At 42.1% G+C, this 20,534-nt stretch overlaps 3 protein-coding genes and 1 pseudogene across 8 annotated transcripts; 2 read left to right on the top strand and 2 right to left on the bottom strand.

The window, feature by feature from the left end:
• Positions 1-2,219: 2,219 nt before the first annotated feature.
• On the top strand, positions 2,220-2,917 carry LOC133915101 (uncharacterized). Its single transcript, XM_062358117.1, has one exon. The coding sequence runs from the start codon at positions 2,354-2,356 to the stop codon at positions 2,720-2,722; it is 369 nt and encodes a 122-aa protein (XP_062214101.1). The 5' UTR covers positions 2,220-2,353; the 3' UTR covers positions 2,723-2,917.
• On the bottom strand, positions 2,673-6,648 carry LOC133915100 (GDP-mannose transporter GONST1-like). Of its 6 annotated transcripts, XM_062358116.1 has the most exons (9): positions 5,977-6,221; positions 5,688-5,877; positions 5,400-5,539; positions 5,055-5,184; positions 4,802-4,900; positions 4,315-4,469; positions 3,783-3,899; positions 3,611-3,708; positions 2,673-3,536 (listed from the first exon to the last, which is right to left on the bottom strand). In XM_062358116.1, the coding sequence occupies exons 1-9, from the start codon at positions 6,201-6,203 to the stop codon at positions 3,493-3,495; spliced, it is 1,200 nt and encodes a 399-aa protein (XP_062214100.1). In that variant the 5' UTR covers positions 6,204-6,221; the 3' UTR covers positions 2,673-3,492. The 6 variants fall into 6 exon arrangements, with proteins under 6 accessions (XP_062214100.1, XP_062214096.1, XP_062214095.1 ...); XM_062358112.1 differs by adding an exon at positions 6,270-6,648 and having other exon boundaries at positions 2,673-3,708; positions 5,688-6,181; XM_062358111.1 differs by having other exon boundaries at positions 5,688-6,221.
• A 3,581-nt stretch (positions 6,649-10,229) lies between these two features.
• Positions 10,230-12,906, top strand: LOC133915098 (zinc finger CCCH domain-containing protein 25-like; annotated as a pseudogene).
• Positions 12,907-13,409: 503 nt separating this feature from the next.
• LOC133915096 (anthranilate synthase alpha subunit 1, chloroplastic) lies at positions 13,410-19,194 on the bottom strand. Its single transcript, XM_062358108.1, has 11 exons — positions 18,828-19,194; positions 18,563-18,756; positions 18,279-18,468; positions 17,631-17,782; positions 16,945-17,060; positions 16,598-16,844; positions 16,443-16,499; positions 15,852-16,004; positions 14,753-14,833; positions 14,444-14,530; positions 13,410-13,969 (listed from the first exon to the last, which is right to left on the bottom strand). The coding sequence occupies exons 1-11, from the start codon at positions 18,952-18,954 to the stop codon at positions 13,646-13,648; spliced, it is 1,728 nt and encodes a 575-aa protein (XP_062214092.1). The 5' UTR covers positions 18,955-19,194; the 3' UTR covers positions 13,410-13,645.
• Between the last annotated feature and the right edge of the window lie 1,340 nt (positions 19,195-20,534).

Raw genomic sequence — 20,534 nt, 5'->3', positions numbered from 1 at the left:
GATAGTTGCACCGAATGCAAAGAAAGCACGCTGCAACACTCTTTTTCCGCTGTACTCCACATCAGTAGAGGGGTAATGCTTAATATCATAGTAGCTACCTGGATTTCTTGCACAAATTGTGGCTAATTGACGAGGTAGATTGTGATACAAATCTTCATATGTACCGAACCTCATCTCAATAGCCTTTTGTTTCGCTCTCCATACATTCGCATAGTTTATTGTGTACTGAAACCTTTGCTCAATAGCACGGATTATTGATCGTGGCTCATACCTTAGGTTGTCCACAATCTCTCCGTACATAACATTTGTAATGAAAGCAGAAGACAGGTTCCGGTGGGTGAACTCTATTTCCTCAATGTGACAATTATGTTCCTTAACTATTGAGCATTGCCAGTAGTCTGCCCATTTCCCTCTGAATGCGTGCACCCACCAAGGGCATTGAGGAACCAAGCACTTCACATCATACTCTCTTTTACTTGATTTAACAACCTTGAATTGCCTACGAAGAGACAACGACCAGAATTTTACTTCATCAATAACTGCCTCTTTTGTAGGGTACATAGCACCCTGTGACACCTCATTCTCATGGTACTGCCACGGTGTTTGGTCAGCCTCGCTAACCACCAACTTCGAAAATTCTTGATCCCGCCACTCTGCAGGAACTGGAGCATTAGCCTCCTCATCAGACGAATCCCCATCGGCAAGGCCTTCCTCCAACTCTTCAGCCTCCAAATCCATATCTTCAATGATGATAGGGATGTGCTCCCCTTCATCAGCTACACCCATCAACTGCAGCTCTGGAACATCACCATCCTCCTCCCTAGACCCTACATTAGCCGCCTCTGACTCATCTTCCACTGCCTCACTTGGTCCTGCTACTGCTTCTGCAGAGTTCACCTCATTTTGATCTTTCAAGTACGCCTCAGCTAATAAAACAAGCGGCAGGTCACGTTCACAGCATATATCTACATACTGCCTCCAAGTTGATGTGGCTTCGATGGGAACAAGCTCACCAAAGTATCCCTGACTAGCACGGCTCAGAACAGCTTTCAACTTCAGCTCATATTGCTGCGGATCCAGTTGGAAAAACCGCATGAGCCATTTGCATACACCCACAATAGTCCTCTCATTAGCCTTACTAAGTTTCTTCATGACATGACGAAATCCAGAGAGATCTACCCCGTTGGGACCGTACCTAATTTCACCCTCACCATAATATATCTGAAAAATTAATTTGTCTGCCATCCCTGGAAACACCCGCAAATATAACCCATGTTAAGACAACAAACTATATTTCTGATTATCGGATAAAATGGTTTTTAAATGGTACCCTTTGTTCGTAAATTATTATCAAATGTTGCCTCATACGTCCACAGGTACAAATAATATACTAAAAACTATATACTACAAATAACATACGAAAAATAATGTACTAAAAATAATATACTAAAAATAATATTCTATATTTAACTACTGTCGTACCATTTTCTAACTAAATTTGATAATTTTCTAAACCCTAGGTCATAAATGTCTAAAATCTATGTCATATACTACTACTGAACTAATTAACAAAAATAAAAAAGAAAAAAAATTTACCTGAATTTTTTCTTCAAATCCACAGCCCAAATGCAGTAGGGCTTCGCCGACCTCCCTTCCTCCCCTCTCCTCTCCTCTCTACTTCCCTCTCTTCTCAAATTTCACTTTTTTCCGATGTTTATGAGGTTTTCCCTATTTTTTGGGCTACTTATAGCCGAGAGAGCGCGGGGGGCTGGTGCGGCACGGCGGGGTGGGCGGAGCCCTTACCGCCCCCTGAGAGGGCGGTAAGGAGCTCTACCCGCCCCCTCAGGGGGCAGTAAGCGCGTGGGCCGGGCGGGAAGGCCCCAGCCGCCTTCTGAGAGGGCGGGTAGGCCTACCGCCCTCTTAGGGGACGGTTAGGACCCCTAACCGCCTTCTCAGAGGGATGCGGACGTCTAGTTCTGTAAATATTTTCCCCCATAATCTATTTATTTAAATTTTAACTTAAAAAAATATTAAAAAAAACTCGTAGTTTCCGCCCCCGCCGACAGTGAGAGGGCCGGCCCCGAAACCTCCTCACGCCTGTGGCCCAACCACGTCCACCTCCACCGTTTTTCACGGCCCGATCGTCTCCGCCTCACGGCAACATCTCGCGCGCGCGCGCGGCAGCGGCCGGTGGTACGCTGTGGATAAGCCGCTTGTGGCCGCCTCGCCCTCCCCATCACGAGACCACCCACCACCTGCCTGCCTCTCGCGTCCTCACGAAATTGGAGAAGCTAAGCTGTGACGACGAGCACCATATATTTCTTTCAGTTTGCGAGAACCTTAGCTAGCTACAATGGCGTCACTGGGCTTTGGCAGCACGGTGGCGGCCGTGGCCCCGGCGTCCTCGTCGCCGGGCCGGGGGCGGAGGCCACGGCCCATGGTTGCCCTTCCGGCCGCCACGAGGGGCGGGCAGGCGGCGACCAAGGAGGAGAAGAGCCTCGCCGACTTCATCTTCGGCGCCATCTTCAAGAAGGACCAGCTCGTGGAGACGGACCCGCTCCTCAACAAGGTCGATGGCGCGCCGTCCGCCGGAACCACCGTCTCCTCGCGTGCCAAGGCCCGGGGCGGCACCACGGCCGGCGCCAGGAAGGCCGCTGGTGACGACGACGGAGGCAGCGGCGGCGGGTTCAACTTGGGCGGGCTGTTCGCCAAGAAAGGCTGAACGTGCGTGCATGCGTACATGTGAGGTGTAATTCCTGAAACCCCAAGCTGGATTTGCTTTGGAAAGATTGCGTATATACGTGTCGTGTGAGGTGTGCCTCAAGTGATTTTTCATGTGATAATATGATATACTTCACGCAACATTATTTTGTTCAGCTCAGTATGGCATGGATTGAAAGGAGCTGATCTTGTTTAATTTGCCTATGATCTTACAAAGAAGTGCATGACTTGCCAAATATTTTCTGGTTTTGCTTAGCCGATTTACGGATTTACGAATTGGTTGCCTTATTTCTTCAAAGGAGCTTAGGATTTAGTAGTGTCAGACAAATAAAGATATCTCTCTCGGCAGAGTCAGAAACACTAGCTAGACCCAAGAACCAACATAAGTTTTTCTTGCATAAAGATTGGTGACATTTTGACATGATTCCCTGAAGACTGATTGGTTGAAAACCCAAGTTGGATGCGCAAATCCTTTCTTTATTTTGCTTAGTCGTCCAATTCATTTTCTTGAGGAGAGATATTGTTGGAGTTTCATTGCAGTCTAGTTTTGCAGAGCTCCTTCTGCCTTGAAATAGTTATGGCACAAAACTGAGGGCATGCATACAAATGGCATACCATTATGAGTGGAGAGAGCAAAGCTTGATAACTTCGCATCAAAAACCAAGATAGATGCAATGGGAACAAATGAACTCTGATCATATCTCTGTACAGTTGATAGGCTGACTTGCTGCAGGACCTTTTCATGTTACACCCACACGGGGATAGAGCACACTATGACATTTTTGCCTTCGCAAAGAATATCCCAGCAAAAAGACCTGGTGAGAACGTGTAGAAATGTGTCATGCATACGTTAGGATAACATGGAAGCAGAGATGAAACAAATGCTCACCGAAAACTACGCTGAAAAAGTTTTCCACACTCACGGGGACGTTGAATAGCAAGATACCAGCAACCGAAATCGGTATCTTGTTTAGAGAGCCAACAAGGCTGAAAAGAGAACAACAATGCTAAGAACTTTGTTGGCACCTTGAAGAAGGAATGGGTTAGCAATCTCATCTCACCTGTAAGTTGTTGGACCAGTCTGATGTAAAAACCACACTGATGAGAAGCTGATCGCTAGGCCTAGCAAACCACTAGCTGTTGCAACAACCCAGAACATAGGCTCTCTAATAACTTCACTGCAGATCAAATGAAAAACCATGTATAGCGCTTAGTTCGAAAACATGACACGTTGATTTTCCTTGTTCAGCTCATCTGACTTCATATTCAAGCTGATTACAGAGATTATAGCTTCTTTTGTAAGTGAAATCAGAACACCTTTTTATTAAGAATATCAAAAGAAGTCAAAGCTAAAAGTGGAGTGCAATAAAATGAAGATTCAAAATATATTTGCTTACATAACTTGCATATGTGGTAAATCTTAATGCATAATAATAGATCGCTGAACAAATTTAGAGAGTTAACTACCCTAAAAGGCTCAGGCCTGAAGGAATAGGTAACAGACTACCTAGATCAAGTACTTACACATAATTCACATCATAAACTTTATTTATTGTAAATATGGCTATATAGGAAGTACGATTAAGCCCTTACGCTTGATAAACATATTCCCACTCATTGAAGACAACAATCAAAATGAGTGCGAAGGGAATTGAGATTGCATTGTTAAGTAACACCATAGAAACTTCATTGAGGGAACCGGATTTTGTTGATTGTTTAGCTGTATCCATCAGGCGCCTCAGTGTAAGCTGTTATGAAATGATCATATGTTAGCTCTGTATTTAGAAGGGGGCAGAATAATTAATATGATTGCTTAAAATTGAAAGAATTGAATTAATATGATTGAAGATTCACATTGTTCCGATGATGCCTATAGTTTTTAAGTGCATTATGATATAAATTAATTGATAATATAACTCAATGTAAAAGCTTCAAATGTGTCACATCAATCTTTGAAGTACTTTATTTATGTCTTTGAAAATAAGGCAGGAGCACTGCAGTTCAATTAAGAAGAAGAGAGTAGTTCATTAATAGATTGTAAATAGGCTTACAATAATCTATGAGCACAAAATGAACTAACCGAGTAGCCTGCTGTTAGAAAGCAATTTAAAATTTGCCACGTGTAACCAACTAGATGGAAAGAGATATCTGTAATCCCCCCACATACAGCTGATACAATCTGCAAATAACAACAGAGAGAAGTGCACTGCTCAGGTCAACAAATCATGCTGCTCTGATGGTTTGTTCTTAATACAGACCAATAACCAAGTCATTTCGTCATTAGATAATGTATGGAGGTAAAACAAAGGCGTGCCAAACAGAAATGGACATACCATCAGACACAATGCAGCCCAAACTTTTTTATTCTGACCCTTCTTGAAAATGTATACCTCCCCTATGGCTGTTATAATATTTGTCATATTCTTTAATATCGTCACCATTGCAACATTTATGTACCTCAAACTGAAAAGTGGCATGTGAAGCAAAAAGAAGGCAAGGTCAATGCTACTCCAAGAATATCAACGCTGATAAAGTTCGCTCTAGATTACGAATGCGAGGCTTGGCATATGAAAAAAGGTTGAATACTGTCACATTTTTCCTGACAGGGCTAATCCAGATAAGGGTGATCAATTGATTATCGTATATATATGTAGTGTGATTTGTGAAGCAGGAAATACCTGTACATTCCAGACACAAGCATCCCGATGAAAATAAGATTCACCGGAATCCAGACTTTAATCAACTTCCATGTGAGTTTTTCCGTTGAAATTACACGGAAGAGCTCAAGTGCCAGAAGAATGACCACAGATATAAGGTTCTGAACAATAAAAAGAGTCATGATCAGCTTAATGATTTTGGCTTGCTTATAACATTGCATCGCATATGCATACACATGTTCAGACATTGGACATAAACGAGCTCGTGCTACTAGAAAGGACGAGTAAAAAATGTAACAATCAAATTACCTGATATAACATCAGTGATATGCCGGCACTGAAATTGTAGCTGGAGAGAACAACCTTGTTGAGCAATATCATGCTGCAGGAAGCAATGCAGTAAGAAATCCCCGAGAGTAAAGGCCCAGTTTTATTTCCCCACTTGCTCTGCTGCTGCTGAAGTAAGCTGTCGAAAACATCAGAGGTCTTCCTCGATAATCTGGACAGCACGCAAAGCAATCGGTTCATTTTTCTCTTCCCCCATGAATCTAGCACAAACAAACTGATTACTGAGCGGTGTGTTAAATTAGTAGTATACTTGTTCGAAGCCGCTTTCCTGGCAACATTGGTGGCGACTCTGATGATGGAGGTGTTCTTCTGCTTCAGGTAGCCGTGGATGATCTTGTAGACCGACGCGTCGGCGTTCTTGACGGCGACGGCGGCGACGCTTGTGTTGTTGGGGGACTTGGCCTCCTCGATGTCATCGCACTCGGACCTGAACTCCACTGACATGGTCACCGCACCTGCAACGCCAGAAGAAGCCATCGATCGCCATCAAGAAACCGGTGCAACTCACTCTGCCGAGCTGATTGAATGCGCTGCTGTTGTTACCTGGACGGAGACCTCCGGCGCCGAGCAAGAAGCGCAGCGGCGAAGAGAAATAGAATGCCGGTGGTTTGGAAGGAAGGAGGCGGTGGAGGAAGGGAGGAGGGGACGGTGGACGCTAAAAGGGGGGGAGGAGATGCCTTTCGACGGCATGAAGGGCCTTGGGGAGGACGCAAAGGGGCTGGGAGAGGTGGACGGAGGGCAAGGCGGTGGTGGTGGAGGAGGCGGGGGTCAACGCGGGCGCGGCCTCGGGGCGCGGAGGAGGGGGCCGGCGTCACAGCGTGCGTCGGAAGGGAGGTCGCTCGGCGGGAGGGACGAGGCGGAGGCGCTGGTCAAATCGCCCATGTTCCCGCGTGTGGTGTGGAGGAGGGCTGTTGGAGTCAGACTCAAGTCGCCCTTGTTCCCTACTGCACACGTTTTGGGATTTGAAATGTGCAACGACTTTCCACACTTTCACACTTCACACATTTTTGGATTCAATAATTCTGGGTCAAGCTCTTAAAAAAAATCTGGGTCAAGTATTTTCATGTTTACACATTTTACTATTTACCTCCATCAAAATAGGATAGAGAAGGAAGAAGGGGAATGGAGACTAGGTTGCTTCATAATCCATATACAAATTAGTTTGATGAGTGGGGATGCAGAAATTAGTATGCATATTTTTATTTTTTATGTATTTGCATTATTGATGAGAATTTGATGATTAATAATTAAATTTTATTAAAAAATAGTGAATTGGGTTCTATGGTCTGTAGTTATTTGACTCAGACTTTCAAGTCGAGTCACTACACAAAGAGGCAGAGTCTCTGAGAAGATCCTACGAAGTGACTGTTAGAATGACAGTCTAACTCCTAATACTTAAAAAGGTTTGACGATCTGATCGGCGGAAGGACAACCTGACTGCCATAGCACTCAGGGAACGTCCCGCGGTTTGACCGAGGGGTATCACGATATGACCATCAAAACATATAAAAGTCAAAATTAATTATTGGCTTGGTGGCGATCACCAAAATGTATGAAAGCCAAAATTAGTTGTTGGATTGGCGATGGTATGACTGCCATATGAACTACAATATGACCGCTAGGGACTCAAAAGACATATGAATTCATGTATAATGGCTGCAATTCGAAGTGTAGCATATAAATAGTCCTCAAATAGATGCAAAGAGTATCTCTTGGACATCTAGATTCCATACTTGAACACCTTGATCCTCCTCTCCCTTACATTGCTTAGTTATGCATTTTATTTTGTCAGAGTGGGAGCATTCTAGTGTATTATTTCAAGTATTTAAGTTTTGTGGTACTAGTGGTTCTTCGAGCAAGCGTTATAAACTTGTCACTCTTAAAGGCTGTCAACTCCTACATGGCTTAGAGGTGGTAAAATTAGTGAGCCCTTCAAAAAGCTTGTGAACAAGCCCCTGTTGTGATTGTGAGTGATCTTGTGCACACCTCATCAGAGTAGTTAAGTGTAATTCTAGTGAAATATAAGAATGAGAGTAATACGGCTCATGATTATGTCTATCTCCTTGTGAGAATTAATGATTTGATAGAGGAGCAGTTTGAGGCTTGAACTCATTTCAATATAGATTAAGGGTGATCGGTGAGTCATTGATACCACATAATAAAATTCATTGTCTCCTCATAGGGTATCTCTTAAAGCAAGTTGTATTTATGAAAATTACATTTTTGCTATTCATATTCCTAGAATTGAAATGTTTTATGTTACCTTAGGACTGCAAGGATTGCATTATATCAACTTAGGTGTAGTCAAATTTGGTGTGCTCGGTGATCAATTGATTAAATTCCGCAACTAGAATTGATTGGCTAACAATTAATTTTTAAACCTGTCTATTCACCCCGCTAATCGGTATCTTACATCCTATATCGGTGGCAGTTGTCGATGATTGATAAAGTTGATTATCTGAATATTTGTATAAAGTAATGATACATGCTGGCGTGTATATTGAAGATAGTGACAGACCGTAGATTTTTGTTCTACTTAGTTGTTGCATGAGTTTCTATTTGCAAAGTTATTAGTTTTATGTTTTCGGTTTATTTAAGTCATGTCCATCCCTTACAACACAAAGCTATTCTATTCACACCCTCTATTTTTTAATCACCTTTTTGATCTGTTTAGCTACTGTTTGGTTGGCGACCTGAGTAGAACACGCAAAGTTACTGTTTTTAAAAACTGCATAAAATCTTAATGATTTTGCCACACAACGATGCCTAGAAATGCAGGTTTAGGTGGAGACATGCATCTTCTTGAGTTAGAAAACATTCAACAACGTGCTAGCAGTCACAATTGGCTTGATCCTTGGTTATTGTGAGAGAGCTGCATACATGTAGTGATTCTTTAATTCGTGTGTTTCACTCCATATCTTAGAATATACTGGCCAAGACCTCCGGTATGCATGTAGAATACATCTACATTATTATTATAAAATATGTTATAAGTAGCGTTTTATCAGTATCGGTTGTGCAGAAAACGATACTAAAGATATATCAGTGTCGGTTATTAAACTCCCGCGCGTGAACAATAGTCGAGACGCTAAGAACCGATATTTAAAATTCACTATCAATACCGGTTCATGGCCGATAGTGATTTTTCAGTATCGATTCATATCATAACGGGTACTGATAATAAAGAGACTATCAATACCGGTTCGTGTCACAAACCGGCACTGATAGTTGATGACAACCAATTTTTTAAAATTCATAATTTTTTCATACGATGTCGATGGAGACAACCTTCATATTAAAATTATAGTTTTTAATGGGATCTATAACTTTATAGTTGACAATGTTTTTATTTAAAGTAATTTAGATACCGAAATAATCACAACAAACTTTCAGCAGGAGGAGTCAAAAGAAAAATATCTGGTAGTGCTATTAGCGATGAGAGATATGTGAGATGGTAAGGAATGTATACATGAGGGAGTAGGTTGCTGCTTTGAATCCAACGGAGCGCACATACACGAAAAAACGCGATGACTACGTGTGCGTATGAGGTAGCTCGGGCCTCGATCACTGGTTGATTAAAAAAATGATTTTTTTTAGAATATCGATTTTTGGAATCGACTATAAGTACCAGTTATAATTAAGAACCGGTACTAATAGCATTTCTAATGTTAGTTTCAGAACCGACACTGATAGTCAGTAACTATCAGTACCGAGTAATCAATGTCGGTTCAAAAACCGCTACTGATAACGATTTTGAACCGATACTAATAATATATTATGTGGTATCGCATGTCTATTATCTCTCTCAATGGAGCTCTTTGAGCAGCTGACAATAAGTTGTTTGAGTTAGCTTTAGATCCAAAATTCTCAGAGCCAGATATTTTAGTTTAAAAATTTGTAGAGCGACGGTGCATCAAAAGTAATAAATTATTTTATTTATATTCTAATAAAAATTTAAATTTAAATAATCTTATCTTATCGTATGAATTTAAAATCTAACCTGAAATTAGGAGCTAAAGCTCTGTTAAATTTTAGTAGGTTGATTCCCATTTCCGGGTGGTACTTTACTTCAGTCTCGTGCTGGTGATGATCAAAAAGCTTCCCACAAACAGACATCATCCGGTGTTGGATCAGCAATCAACAGCCGAGATAGAACCCCATAGCTGGTATTCCAACGAGCCGAGAACCCTAATAATCTGGGAAAAAACACACCCCTATCGCTTCATCGGAATTTATATATTTTAACATTAAAAAAACATATTCTATTAATAAATCCTTATAAAAATAATTTTTAAAAATAAATTATTTTCACGATGTCATAATATTTAGCACTTGATTTGAATATCACGGTGCTATCGATTTTTTATTTTAAACTTGAAAAGTCATATTTAGTAGCTACATAGAACGCCAAATATTATGACACAGTAAAAATGTTACATTTTTCGATATTGTTTCTTCATAAACCCTAGTAGAAAAAGTTTTTTAAAAGGGCAAATTCTAGAAATTCCACGCCGCTCCGTTCCCAAATCCCAACCTCTCTATGTCTCGTCCGTCGCTGCTATCCTCATTTGCTCGCGTCGTCTTCGGCGGCGGCGGTGATGAATCCCCTGACGCAGGTGAAGCGGACGCAGGTGATCAACCAGAAGGAGGCGCTCCTGGGCATCGGCGAGGACGCGTCGTGGCACGCCAAGTTCAAGGACTCCGCCTACGTCTTCGTCGGCGGCATCCCCTTCGACCTCACCGAGGGCGACTTCGACCTCACCGAGGGCGACCTCCTCGCCGTCTTCGCGCAGTGAGTCGCAAGGCCTCGCTCCCCCCACTTCATACCTTCTCTCTTCCCCTCCCCTCCCCTCCCCTCCCCTTGGAATGGCTGCAGCAGGGAGATCTGACGAGTACCCTGTCTCCCCTCACCCGCAGGTACGGCGAGGTGGTCGACGTGAACCTCGTGCGCGACAAGGGTATCGGAAAATTCAAGGGCTTCGCGTTCCTCGCCTACGAGGACCAGAGGAGCACGATTCTTGCAGTCGGTTAGCATTCTTGTTTTTTACTTCCATTTTTTTCTCTTTGGTCAGTTCTGTATGTAGTTTCAGTTGATTCTTTGCTCAATTCTTAATCCTTTTTTTTTTGTTGATTGTCGCGTGGTGCAGACAATTTGAATGGAGCTAAGATTCTCGGGAGGATAATAAGGCTTGACCATGTGAGCAAGTACAAGAAGGAGGATGAAGATGAAGAGGATGAGCAGAAGAGGGAGGCCCGTGGAGTCTGCTATGCTTTCCAGAAAGGCGAGTGCAACCGAGGAGCTTCCTGCAGATATTCCCATGATGAGCAGGTCGGTGTGCTGTGTATGCATTGACAAAGCTGTTCTATGATTATTCACTGGTAATGTACAGTAAGCAAAAGTGCAAACCCAACTCCAGTAATATGCTTTAGAAAACACTATTTCAGCTGATGTCAGATCAATTTGGTAGCTAGGTGGGGAGATGAGTATCCTGTAGTTCTGCAACCAATGTTTCATGAAGCTGATCAATGTTTCTGGTAGTTTGCTGGAAACAACATTTGCTTCAAATGTGATAGGCCTTTAAATTAACATGACTTAAACTATACTCTGGATCATTGAATGACCTAATCAGGACGAAAGCATATTTACTTTTTGTGAGATTGCTTTGCTCTGCTGTGGAATTCTATGGCATCTGTGTAACCCCCTCCCCACCCCTTTTCTTGGACAATGAGGGGTGCATTGGAGAGGGGGCCACTATAGGAACTTTTAGAATTTCTTTGGGTTCAAATGCCCCCTATCCAGACAGGCCCTGAAAGATTATTGATCTGTGCTTATTTTTCACAACATGTCTTTTTATGGGTTTTGCAAACATTCATGTTTCTATGTATACAGATACCAATCACTAATGTAGCAACAAGTTAGCTTGTTTTATTGTCATTGCCTGTAAATACTATCCCTTTATGCTTGGTGACCTATTCTGACGTTCATTGGTTATATTTTCAGAGAAATGCAAACACTGGTTGGGGTTCCAAAGAGGATAGCAGCGCACTATAGGAGCATGACAAACATCGTGATCCACCAAAGAGTCACAAAAATTTCCCCTCGGGTATGATGGAGGAAGATGAGGAGCAGCAGAAGAAGAAAAGAGAGGCCCATGGCATGTGCTATGCATTCTAGAAAGGCGAGTGCAACCGTGGAGCTTCCTGCAGATTTTCCCACGACCAGCAGGTAGGTCCAAATTTGCCACCTCTGCATTATTGTAGGATTATTCGCTGGGAATGTACAATAAGTAAACCAATACTTGACTGGCAGTAACGTGTGTGTATAAAACATTCTTTTCAGATTGATTGCTGGTTAAAAAATGAGTATCATGTCAATTTTGCACAATGTTTTTTGCAAGTATACCCAAGTTTCCTTGTCCGAGATGTGCTAGAAACATTTTAGTAAATACAAACATGCACACTTGTGAAAAAATTCTGTTAGTATTGCAACACTATGATTTTTGTGGAGCATTGCACGCACGCATACTCTTCTTTGAATGTGAAAAATAATAGCTAATGTAACATCATGTGATCCCTATAGTTGTGATATTGATCCTCTTATAATTGGCCTTATAGCTAACCTTTCTCTGTAATTATAGAGTAATCATGTTAGCATCCTATTCTGATAGTTGTGAATTATGCTGCCAGAGAAATGCAAACACACAGAGTTCTAGGGATGGTCAATCATCAAGATCAGAGCGGTATAGAGACCGAGATTCTAGGACTAGGGATGATGATAGAAGAGGAGAAGATCATGACAGATACAGGCGTGACAAATCACCTGAGAGATTGAGAGATGGGAGGCAGAGAAGCAATGACAGATATGTTCAAGGAAGAGAAAGATCAGAAAGACGCTAATATGACGTGGAGCATCATGACATAGATCGCAAGCGATCAAAGTACGACAAAGATAGTGAACGTCATGAAAGAAGAGGGTGACAGACCGTGGGATAGATGTTTGTACTTGTACAACATGATAAACTTTGTTGTATCATTGATAATTGATCCTAGATGCCTTCAGTTGGTTACATCTGCGTTGCTTCCTTTTGAAAAGTTCATAAATATGCTAGCCAATCGGCGAGTCTGCATGATATTAATTCAATCCTTTTTGTAATCAGTGGCATCAATGTTATTACACTTATTTGGTGGTTTTTGTTCCAGTTTGGACTCTTTAGAACATTGATGAAGCACCATTTGTCTAGATTGTGCCTAATGCATGGCTGCTGCTGCGCAAGTGTTAGCGGTGATTGATTGTTTTCAAGTTTTATGAAGAGAACAAAGCAACCACTGTTGAAGGCAGGCTTCAGTTCCTCAAGTTTGTGCTCTGGTTGGATGCTTTGTTACAGTGTAGTCTACTAGCATCTGTATGCTTTTCAGGGTTTGCCTGTATTCAATCTGAGCCTATTACAGTGTAGAGTCTACTAGCATCTGTATGCTTTTCAGGGTTTTTGTTGCGTTGTTCTACAGTCTACTAGCATATGATTGTCTTTAACGTTTTTCCTGTAATCACAAACAGTCTGCAAATACAGTTCGCCTCCTGCTACTAAATTTTAATAGCTGAAATTGCCAGCTGCTTTACATTTATTAACTTATTGTAGTAGAGTTATTATTCAAAAAAGAAAAATCCATAACTCAGCCAAGAAATTAAGATTTCTGCTACAGACAGCAATATATAGAATTTAGAAACAAACATGTCTCTACAGAGTACGGAACACGCCTTGATCTGCAGCATCAAACATGTCTCTACAGTACAGAACACATCTTGATGATCGCAAGCGTCGAGGTGAAACTAAATCGTAAAAGTGCATCAAACATATCTCTACAGTACGGAACACACCTTGATCTGCAGCATCAAACGTGTCTCTACAGTACGGAGTAGACTACTCATCTATAAATGTAGATTCGGCAAGATCAATGGCACGAGCAAGGCCGGCAGCCTTGTTCAGGCACTCCTGGTGCTCGTCATCCGGTTTGCTGTCAGCCACTATCCCAGCTCCGGCCTGGAGGTGAGCCACCCACTCCTGGCGTGCGTTTCTGTCTGTGTAGGAGTACATGGTGTCGAACCGAGATCCGGTGGGGAAGATGATAGTACGAAGAGCGAGTGCAATGTCCATGTCACCGCGGAAGGAAATCCCTCCAAAGCCACCACTGTACGGCCCACGCATCTTCGCTTCCATCTGGTCAATCAGCTCCATTGCTCTCACCTGATTGGTTTCAGAAACAGGCATGGGAAATTGAGATCAGGGGAACAGCGTGAGAACAAGAAAGAATGGAGCAAAAAAACAGTAATTGGTCATAGTCATGTGATGGGAAAGACACAGGATCTTGTATCCTGTATGGTTGGAATTTGATTAAATATTTGCTAAACTCATAAATGTACAGTGGATTTATCCCCGGTTTAGTCATATTAGGAAAGGTTCGCACATTTGTTTTCAACTTTTCATGGGAAAGAAGTGGAAATGCTGTCTTTCATTTTAAAAGCGTCTGGCTCAGCTGAGATGTTGGCAGTGGTCTCATTTCCAAACAACATTAAGGTGATACAATCATGTTTCTTTTTTTCTTAGTTGCAGAGAAGAACCAGCCATACAGACTCAAGTGCCAACTATTTGTTTGTATGCCTGCCTACTAGGGATTTCCGATTCGGGAAAAAAAAAAGAGAGAGCGCTTCAACAAGTTACCTTTGGAGCACCACTAACTGTCCCAACAGGCAATGCTGCCCGCAGCGCATCCCAACTGGTAAGATCATCACGTAGCTCCCCGGTAACCTACAAAAGTTCAGAATTAGGCCCATGCGTTGTAAAGAATTACTGATGGCACAATTTATATACTAAGAAGAAATGCTGATTAACATAATTTTTTTTGTATCATTGGACCTACTTACTCCAGAAATGCTTGTATTGTATGATACAGATGGTAAATATTCTAATTAATGATACATCCACGAAAGTGAGATTACTGAAGTTGTCTTATCATAAAAGCAGACTTACCGTTGAGCTGATGTGCATCACATGTGAATATCGTTCAATATTCATAAGTTTCTCCACCTTAACTGAACCAGGTTTGGCCACCTGTAAAGATGGAAAAGTTCACAACAGATCAGACGATAGTCGACAGTGTATTGAAGCACCTAACTATTAACTAATTTTAATTAGACCATAGTGCCGCAGATACATATACAAGTCCACAGGTCATAAGTCTTACTACTTCTGATCCCAAATATAAGTCTCTTTAGGTTTGTCCTAAGTCAAACTTTTTTAGCTTTAACCATCAATAGCTAAAAAATAGATTGACAATATAAGGTTGATGTTACTAGATTCATCATGAAATCACTTTCATAAATATATACTCTTTCTATTTGAAATAATATATTTTTTATAGATATTATTAGTCAAAGTGACATATTCGAGATTGTGTCAATGTCCTAATGGACTTATATTTGGGATCAGAGGAAGTAACTAATTCAAGCCCTTGTTAATGCATCCAGTTGTAAGTGTCCGTTGAGGAAAAAAACTTCAATAGTTGATGTTTTGGACATAGCATGGTCTTTGATCTATAACTTTGACCACTATTTTCAACTAGAATATATTTATAAATCCAATAAATTTATGATATTATAAAGGTATTTTTCAAAACAAATTCACACATATAATATTCATGTTATGAAACTAAATATTTCAAAAGTTATTGATGGTCAAAGCTTTAAAAGTTTGACACCTTGTCCAAAACGTCATGTATTGATGACCGGAGGGAGTAAAAGAGAACTTTGTGAATACTTGATATCCTGTCATTCTGAGGAAAAAAAAGTAACACAATTTTGTTCCCTAGAAGAAACTAGACCGTCCTAGATAAAACATGGCAAAGTAGTTTATATTATCAATGTGTAATGAAATGGGTTCATTTTAGTGGATGAACCAGAATTTATCAGTCTTAATAGATACCAAGTTTTCCTATTAGCAGATTATGGAGGAATTCCAGGAGGAATATTGATGGCACAATGTCACCTCTCTTTAATTGGCAAATTATGAAACATGTTGGAAATAAAGTCCAAGTAACGAAGGAAAAGAAAACAGAGAGTGAAAAGGCAACCTTTCCGACATCATTTCGCCCAAGATCTACTAACATAATATGTTCAGCACACTGCTTTTCATCACTCAAAAGCAGCTGTTCTAAAACCTTGTCCTCTGCTTTCGTTTTCCCTCTTCTTATAGTTCCAGCAAGTGGCCGGTTGACAATTGTCCTCTGGCAAATAAGAAAAATTATCATTATGTTCACTTAGCCGTAATAATTTCTTGAGAAAATTTGTGGCAGAGAGACTAATTCTAGTTCATTAGTCATAGTTTCACAGATTGCCAGCTAATTCACAGATTGCAGTTCATTGTTTCACCTGGGACAGAACTTTGATGTCGTTTTCCCATAGCATACAAGCCAATGCTACTCCAAACCTCATTGGTTCTAATCACATCCTCAGCTACTCAAATTTGGCAGTTTCAGATTCAATGCATGATTCTGACACATCATATCGCAACCATAGTTCTCTGTATCTTTTTTAATTGAAAAAACCCAGAACTATGTCGCTATTACACATAGCCCAGCCTCACTACACATTTCGAACAACTTATAATGACTTTTGGAAGGGGAAAAAACATAACTTGGAGATAAGTCCCTGTTTCAGCATACCTTTTCCACCCGAGTAAGAATTTCGGGACTTGATGCCACGAGAATACAACCTCGTGCCTGAGACGATGTCATAGAAGGAGATAAAACATATTGGTCAGCATATCACAAAATCAACAATAAAAATGCATTCAAAATGTTACAGATATTCAACTCACCTGTAGATAGGCCATATATGGACTAGGATTTACAATGCGTAATGCACGGTACACCTCAAAGGGGTCAGCAAATGTTCGCCTCTCAAAACGCTGGCTTAGGACTACTTGAAAGATGTCACCAGCCAGAATGTGTTCTTTTGCTTGAATGACAGCGTCCTTATAGTCCTCACTTGACATTGATGAATTTTGTAATGCTGAGCCAAAGTGACCAACATTAAGTTTAACAGAACCAGAAGAAAGTGTTGGTCTACACAAACAATCGATCAATCAGTTAAAATAAGAAGCATTGAAAGAAAATAGCACTTATGAAATGGAAAACAGAGAGTCACCCAAGCCTCATAACTCACACATTAAGACAATGTAATCTTGATAACAAAGTTTCTAGCCGATCTGTTCCATCTTCATATGCTTCATCAACAGAACGATAACAGTCCACCCTCACCCAATGAATAACATGTGTTTTCTACAGCAAACGAAATATCAAAAGTTGAAGCCAATGCTTGTAAGTAAAAAGATCTATACTCTGACAGTTTGGCTGAGAAGTACTCATTGTAGGTTCTAAGAAAAAAGTAGAATCACAAAACAATGCTTTTAAATGTTATATACAGTTTCCATATTGTTCATTTTTTACCTATTTAATATTCTTGTCATGACCAAAAGTCACCATTTGTTGGTTGTGGCTAATTCAGAAAGGATGCAAAATTCTGTGATAAGGAAGAGAGTGGTAAACATATAATAACATAATCACCAATCACACTCCATCAATGCAATACCATAGAAAATAAAATCTTTATGAGAACATAAAAACTAATATTAAGTGCCCATGATGGCATAATACCAGTAAATACTAGGGATGATGGAGTGTAGGCATAACTGGTATCCAGTATGCACTCTTATACCAATTTGAGTAGCTTCCTATTGAAAGGAATAAAGTAGCATATATAGTTTGAGTATGTTAACCATATGAATTACATGATGCAGCATTATGTAAATTAACTGAGACATATAAAAGAATGGTGGATCTTATACATACCTTTTCAACATGATCAAATACAATTACGTCATTGTAGAGGCCTAAATGGATGTCAGGAAGGTTCCTATCATCATGTGGTGCCTTAGTAAAAGGAAGCTTCTTTGTTTCAACATAACGCACTGTATCATATGAGAAGAATCCAACCCATCCTCCTACAGAAGAAATTACAATGTTCAATCATAAAAATGTTGTGAGCATAATTGATGTGTAATAAAGAATAATCCCCAAGCGTTCCCTACACAGCAAAAGAAGCATTCACAAGATCATTCCGGCAGCTAGAGAAATAACACCATACAGTTCAGCACCAAACAATATCTCATTTCTGTTGATCTTCCAAAGGATAAGCAGGTCTCCAATAAAAGGGGGACCCAGATAGCCCATCATATGAGATGCGCCACAAACACAGGGACCACATTGCTAGACTTCATGGCAAGTGCCAACCACATAGCAAAATATAGGAGGCAGAATTATTGAAAGGACAGACCCATACCCTGAGTAGAAATGGCATAGTTTCACCCGAAGGCATAAACAATTTAGAAGCAACAAAGGATATTCTAATCTCAAAAGGAAGCCCATAACTCTGAAAAATAACACTATGACAACAATATGATATCAAAATTACAGCTTTATCGTAATACAAAAAGTTACCACAAAATGCATCAGGGAGGCCATCGGTAATCTGCGGGTTCCACTGCTCCATAATGCTCCTGGGGATCTTCATCGGATCAGGCACGAAATGCTCCCTCCTCGACTTCATCTCATGGTCCATCACGGTCACGTGGTTGGCCTTGGCCACGATCTCCATGGCGGGCTGGGCCCCGATCACGCTGTACCTCCCCTGCAAATGACATGTTCGACGAAATGCCCCAAAGGCAACACCTTTTGGGTCAATGATGGAAGCAGAAGGAGAAGGTTGGATGCACGAATCTTACCACATTGTTGCCCTCGGATCCCTGCTCGACGGACTCGAACAGGAAGCTAGGCGCCTCGCGGTCGTCCTCCTTGACGAGGCACCGGTACGCGAGCACCGGCGTCAGGTGATCGGAGAAGATGCATCTCTTGAGCGGCAGCAGGTTGCACCCCTCCGCCGCCGCCTTCTTGAACTCGGACTCTTCCTCCCTCACCGCTGCGCGCACGAGGACACACGCATCAATCAAAACGGCACGAGCCGGAGCAATCAAACACAGAGACACTCACTGACGGCATCAAGCTGGTGGAACGTGGCGGTGGCGCGGCAGGCGAGAACCCCTCCGCGGCAGCGGCGGCGGAGTCTAGGCGCCGGCGCCGGCGCTAGGCGCAGTGACAACGCGAGGCTGGCGGCCATGGGCAGTAGGAAGATAAGTGAACCGAGGAAGCGGTGGGTCGTTCGAGGAATACAGGATCGAACCGAAGCGCGTTTAGATAGCGTGGCGTGGCGCGAGGGCGGCGAGGCGGACGGGGAGCACGCGGGCGCGCGCGGCGGGACACGTCGCGGCAGCGCCGCCCGTTTCGTCGAGCGCCTGGCGGGCGGTGGGGTGATGCGGCCTCGCGTGGGCGACCGTGTGCTCCGCTAAAGAATGGATTGCGTTGCGTTGCCCACGGGTTTTCAAGGGGGTTGGCTTTGTAGCGGTGCTGATTGTGATGGATGAATGGATCGATGATGTATCTGCACGTTTTTCTCTCCATTGGGTGGCGAAAAACAAATTTCAGAGGACAGCCTTCTTCATGGTTAACTCAGTTTGGCGATTTTTTAAATAATATTATTTTATTGAAAAATAAAAAATAATATATAAAATTATATATTGCAGAAATAGATACATGTAGACACACGTAATATCAATTAAGGATTTGTTATCCGATATTTTGAAATAATATTTTGCATATCGATAGGTAACTATTTCTATAAATATTGGATTTTTAATATTATTTTTTTAATAAAATAATATTATTCTAAAAAATAGTTCCAATGCGACTGTAATGAGTTGGATGACCAGCTTTCAATTCTATCTTCCTTGGTGCAATACCCCTTGTTTGGTTTGCATGTACTAGTATTGGGTTATTTTTGTTTGGTTGTCTGGCTTGCCTTAGTGTGATTATCTCATCTTTGTTGTGTTGAGTCTAACTCCCATCACCTTTTTTTTTTCCTTCGACGCGTCGATCGCCACATTGGACTTTCAGCACCAAAAGTGGTCTACCCATAGCAGACCGTCATCGCATAACATATTGTCATGTCATTTCCATACGAACTCAACCGTTATCTCCGGGATCCACCGGTTGACGGTGTGTCCCGCCCACACCACGTCCATGATCCCATCCCTCACCGGGAATCGTCCACCGCCATGTGTGCCGCCACCTCCTCCAAGTAGGGCACACCCTAGTTCATGGTCGTGATCACCACAGTGGTGTTGGCAAGTTTCTTGAGCCGCGCTGCTAGTATCCCTCTGCGGCTCAGCGATGCTAGTCGCGGCAACTGCAACAAAGATTGGTCAAACAGTCCCCACACGCGGAGGAATTGCACGTCCTTCGTGCTCACCACATCGGGGAGTAAGGAGAAGGGGTCAGTGGGCAGAGCGTGGATGTGGATGTGGGGGAGGGGGAGAAGCATTTGCAGCATGTGATTAGGTATAGCAGTCGCGGAGGAGGAGGGGATCGGCGCATTGCTCCTGACGCACCCCTTCTCATTTTTCATCTTCTCTCTCTACCTTGGTGTCGGGTCTAGGAGCGGCGGGGAACAAAAGTGTCCTGATGAGTAGGACAAAGAGAATGCGTTGGGTGCCAGCGGAGCCTCAAAATCAGGCAGTGCGGACAAGCTTGGTGACAATAGGTCCTCCAATCCGGTGCCGACGGACAAGCTCGGTAGCGGCAGGAAGGTGGCAACACAAAGAGAGGTGAGGCGTTTCCTTTTACCTGCATCCGCATGGGCCA

This window comes from Phragmites australis, chromosome 4, assembly GCF_958298935.1.
Source record: "Phragmites australis chromosome 4, lpPhrAust1.1, whole genome shotgun sequence".
In the NCBI taxonomy this organism is placed as follows: Eukaryota; Viridiplantae; Streptophyta; class Magnoliopsida; order Poales; family Poaceae; genus Phragmites; species Phragmites australis.
The sequence above is the reverse complement of the archived record's forward strand: the minus strand, read 5'-3'. Positions and strand labels throughout refer to the sequence as shown.

What these genes read in the sequence shown, in the direction of transcription:
- LOC133915096 (XM_062358108.1), bottom strand. Translation starts at nt 18,954, where the DNA reads ATGGCCGCCAGCCTCGCGTTGTCACTGCGCCTAGCGCCGGCGCCGGCG. An exon ending in CCTCCCTGATGCATTTTGTG is followed by an intron (nt 17,783 to 18,278) that starts GTAACTTTTTGT and finishes TTTCTTCTGTAG; the next exon opens with GAGGATGGGTTGGATTCTTC. An exon ending in TGATGCACATCAGCTCAACG is followed by an intron (nt 14,531 to 14,752) that starts GTAAGTCTGCTT and finishes GAACTTTTGTAG; the next exon opens with GTTACCGGGGAGCTACGTGA.
- LOC133915101 (XM_062358117.1), top strand. Translation starts at nt 2,354, where the DNA reads ATGGCGTCACTGGGCTTTGGCAGCACGGTGGCGGCCGTGGCCCCGGCG.
- LOC133915100 (XM_062358110.1), bottom strand. Translation starts at nt 6,203, where the DNA reads ATGGCTTCTTCTGGCGTTGCAGGTGCGGTGACCATGTCAGTGGAGTTC. An exon ending in TTCTAACAGCAGGCTACTCG is followed by an intron (nt 4,470 to 4,801) that starts GTTAGTTCATTT and finishes ATTTCATAACAG; the next exon opens with CTTACACTGAGGCGCCTGAT. An exon ending in ACTGGTCCAACAACTTACAG is followed by an intron (nt 3,709 to 3,782) that starts GTGAGATGAGAT and finishes TTCTCTTTTCAG; the next exon opens with CCTTGTTGGCTCTCTAAACA.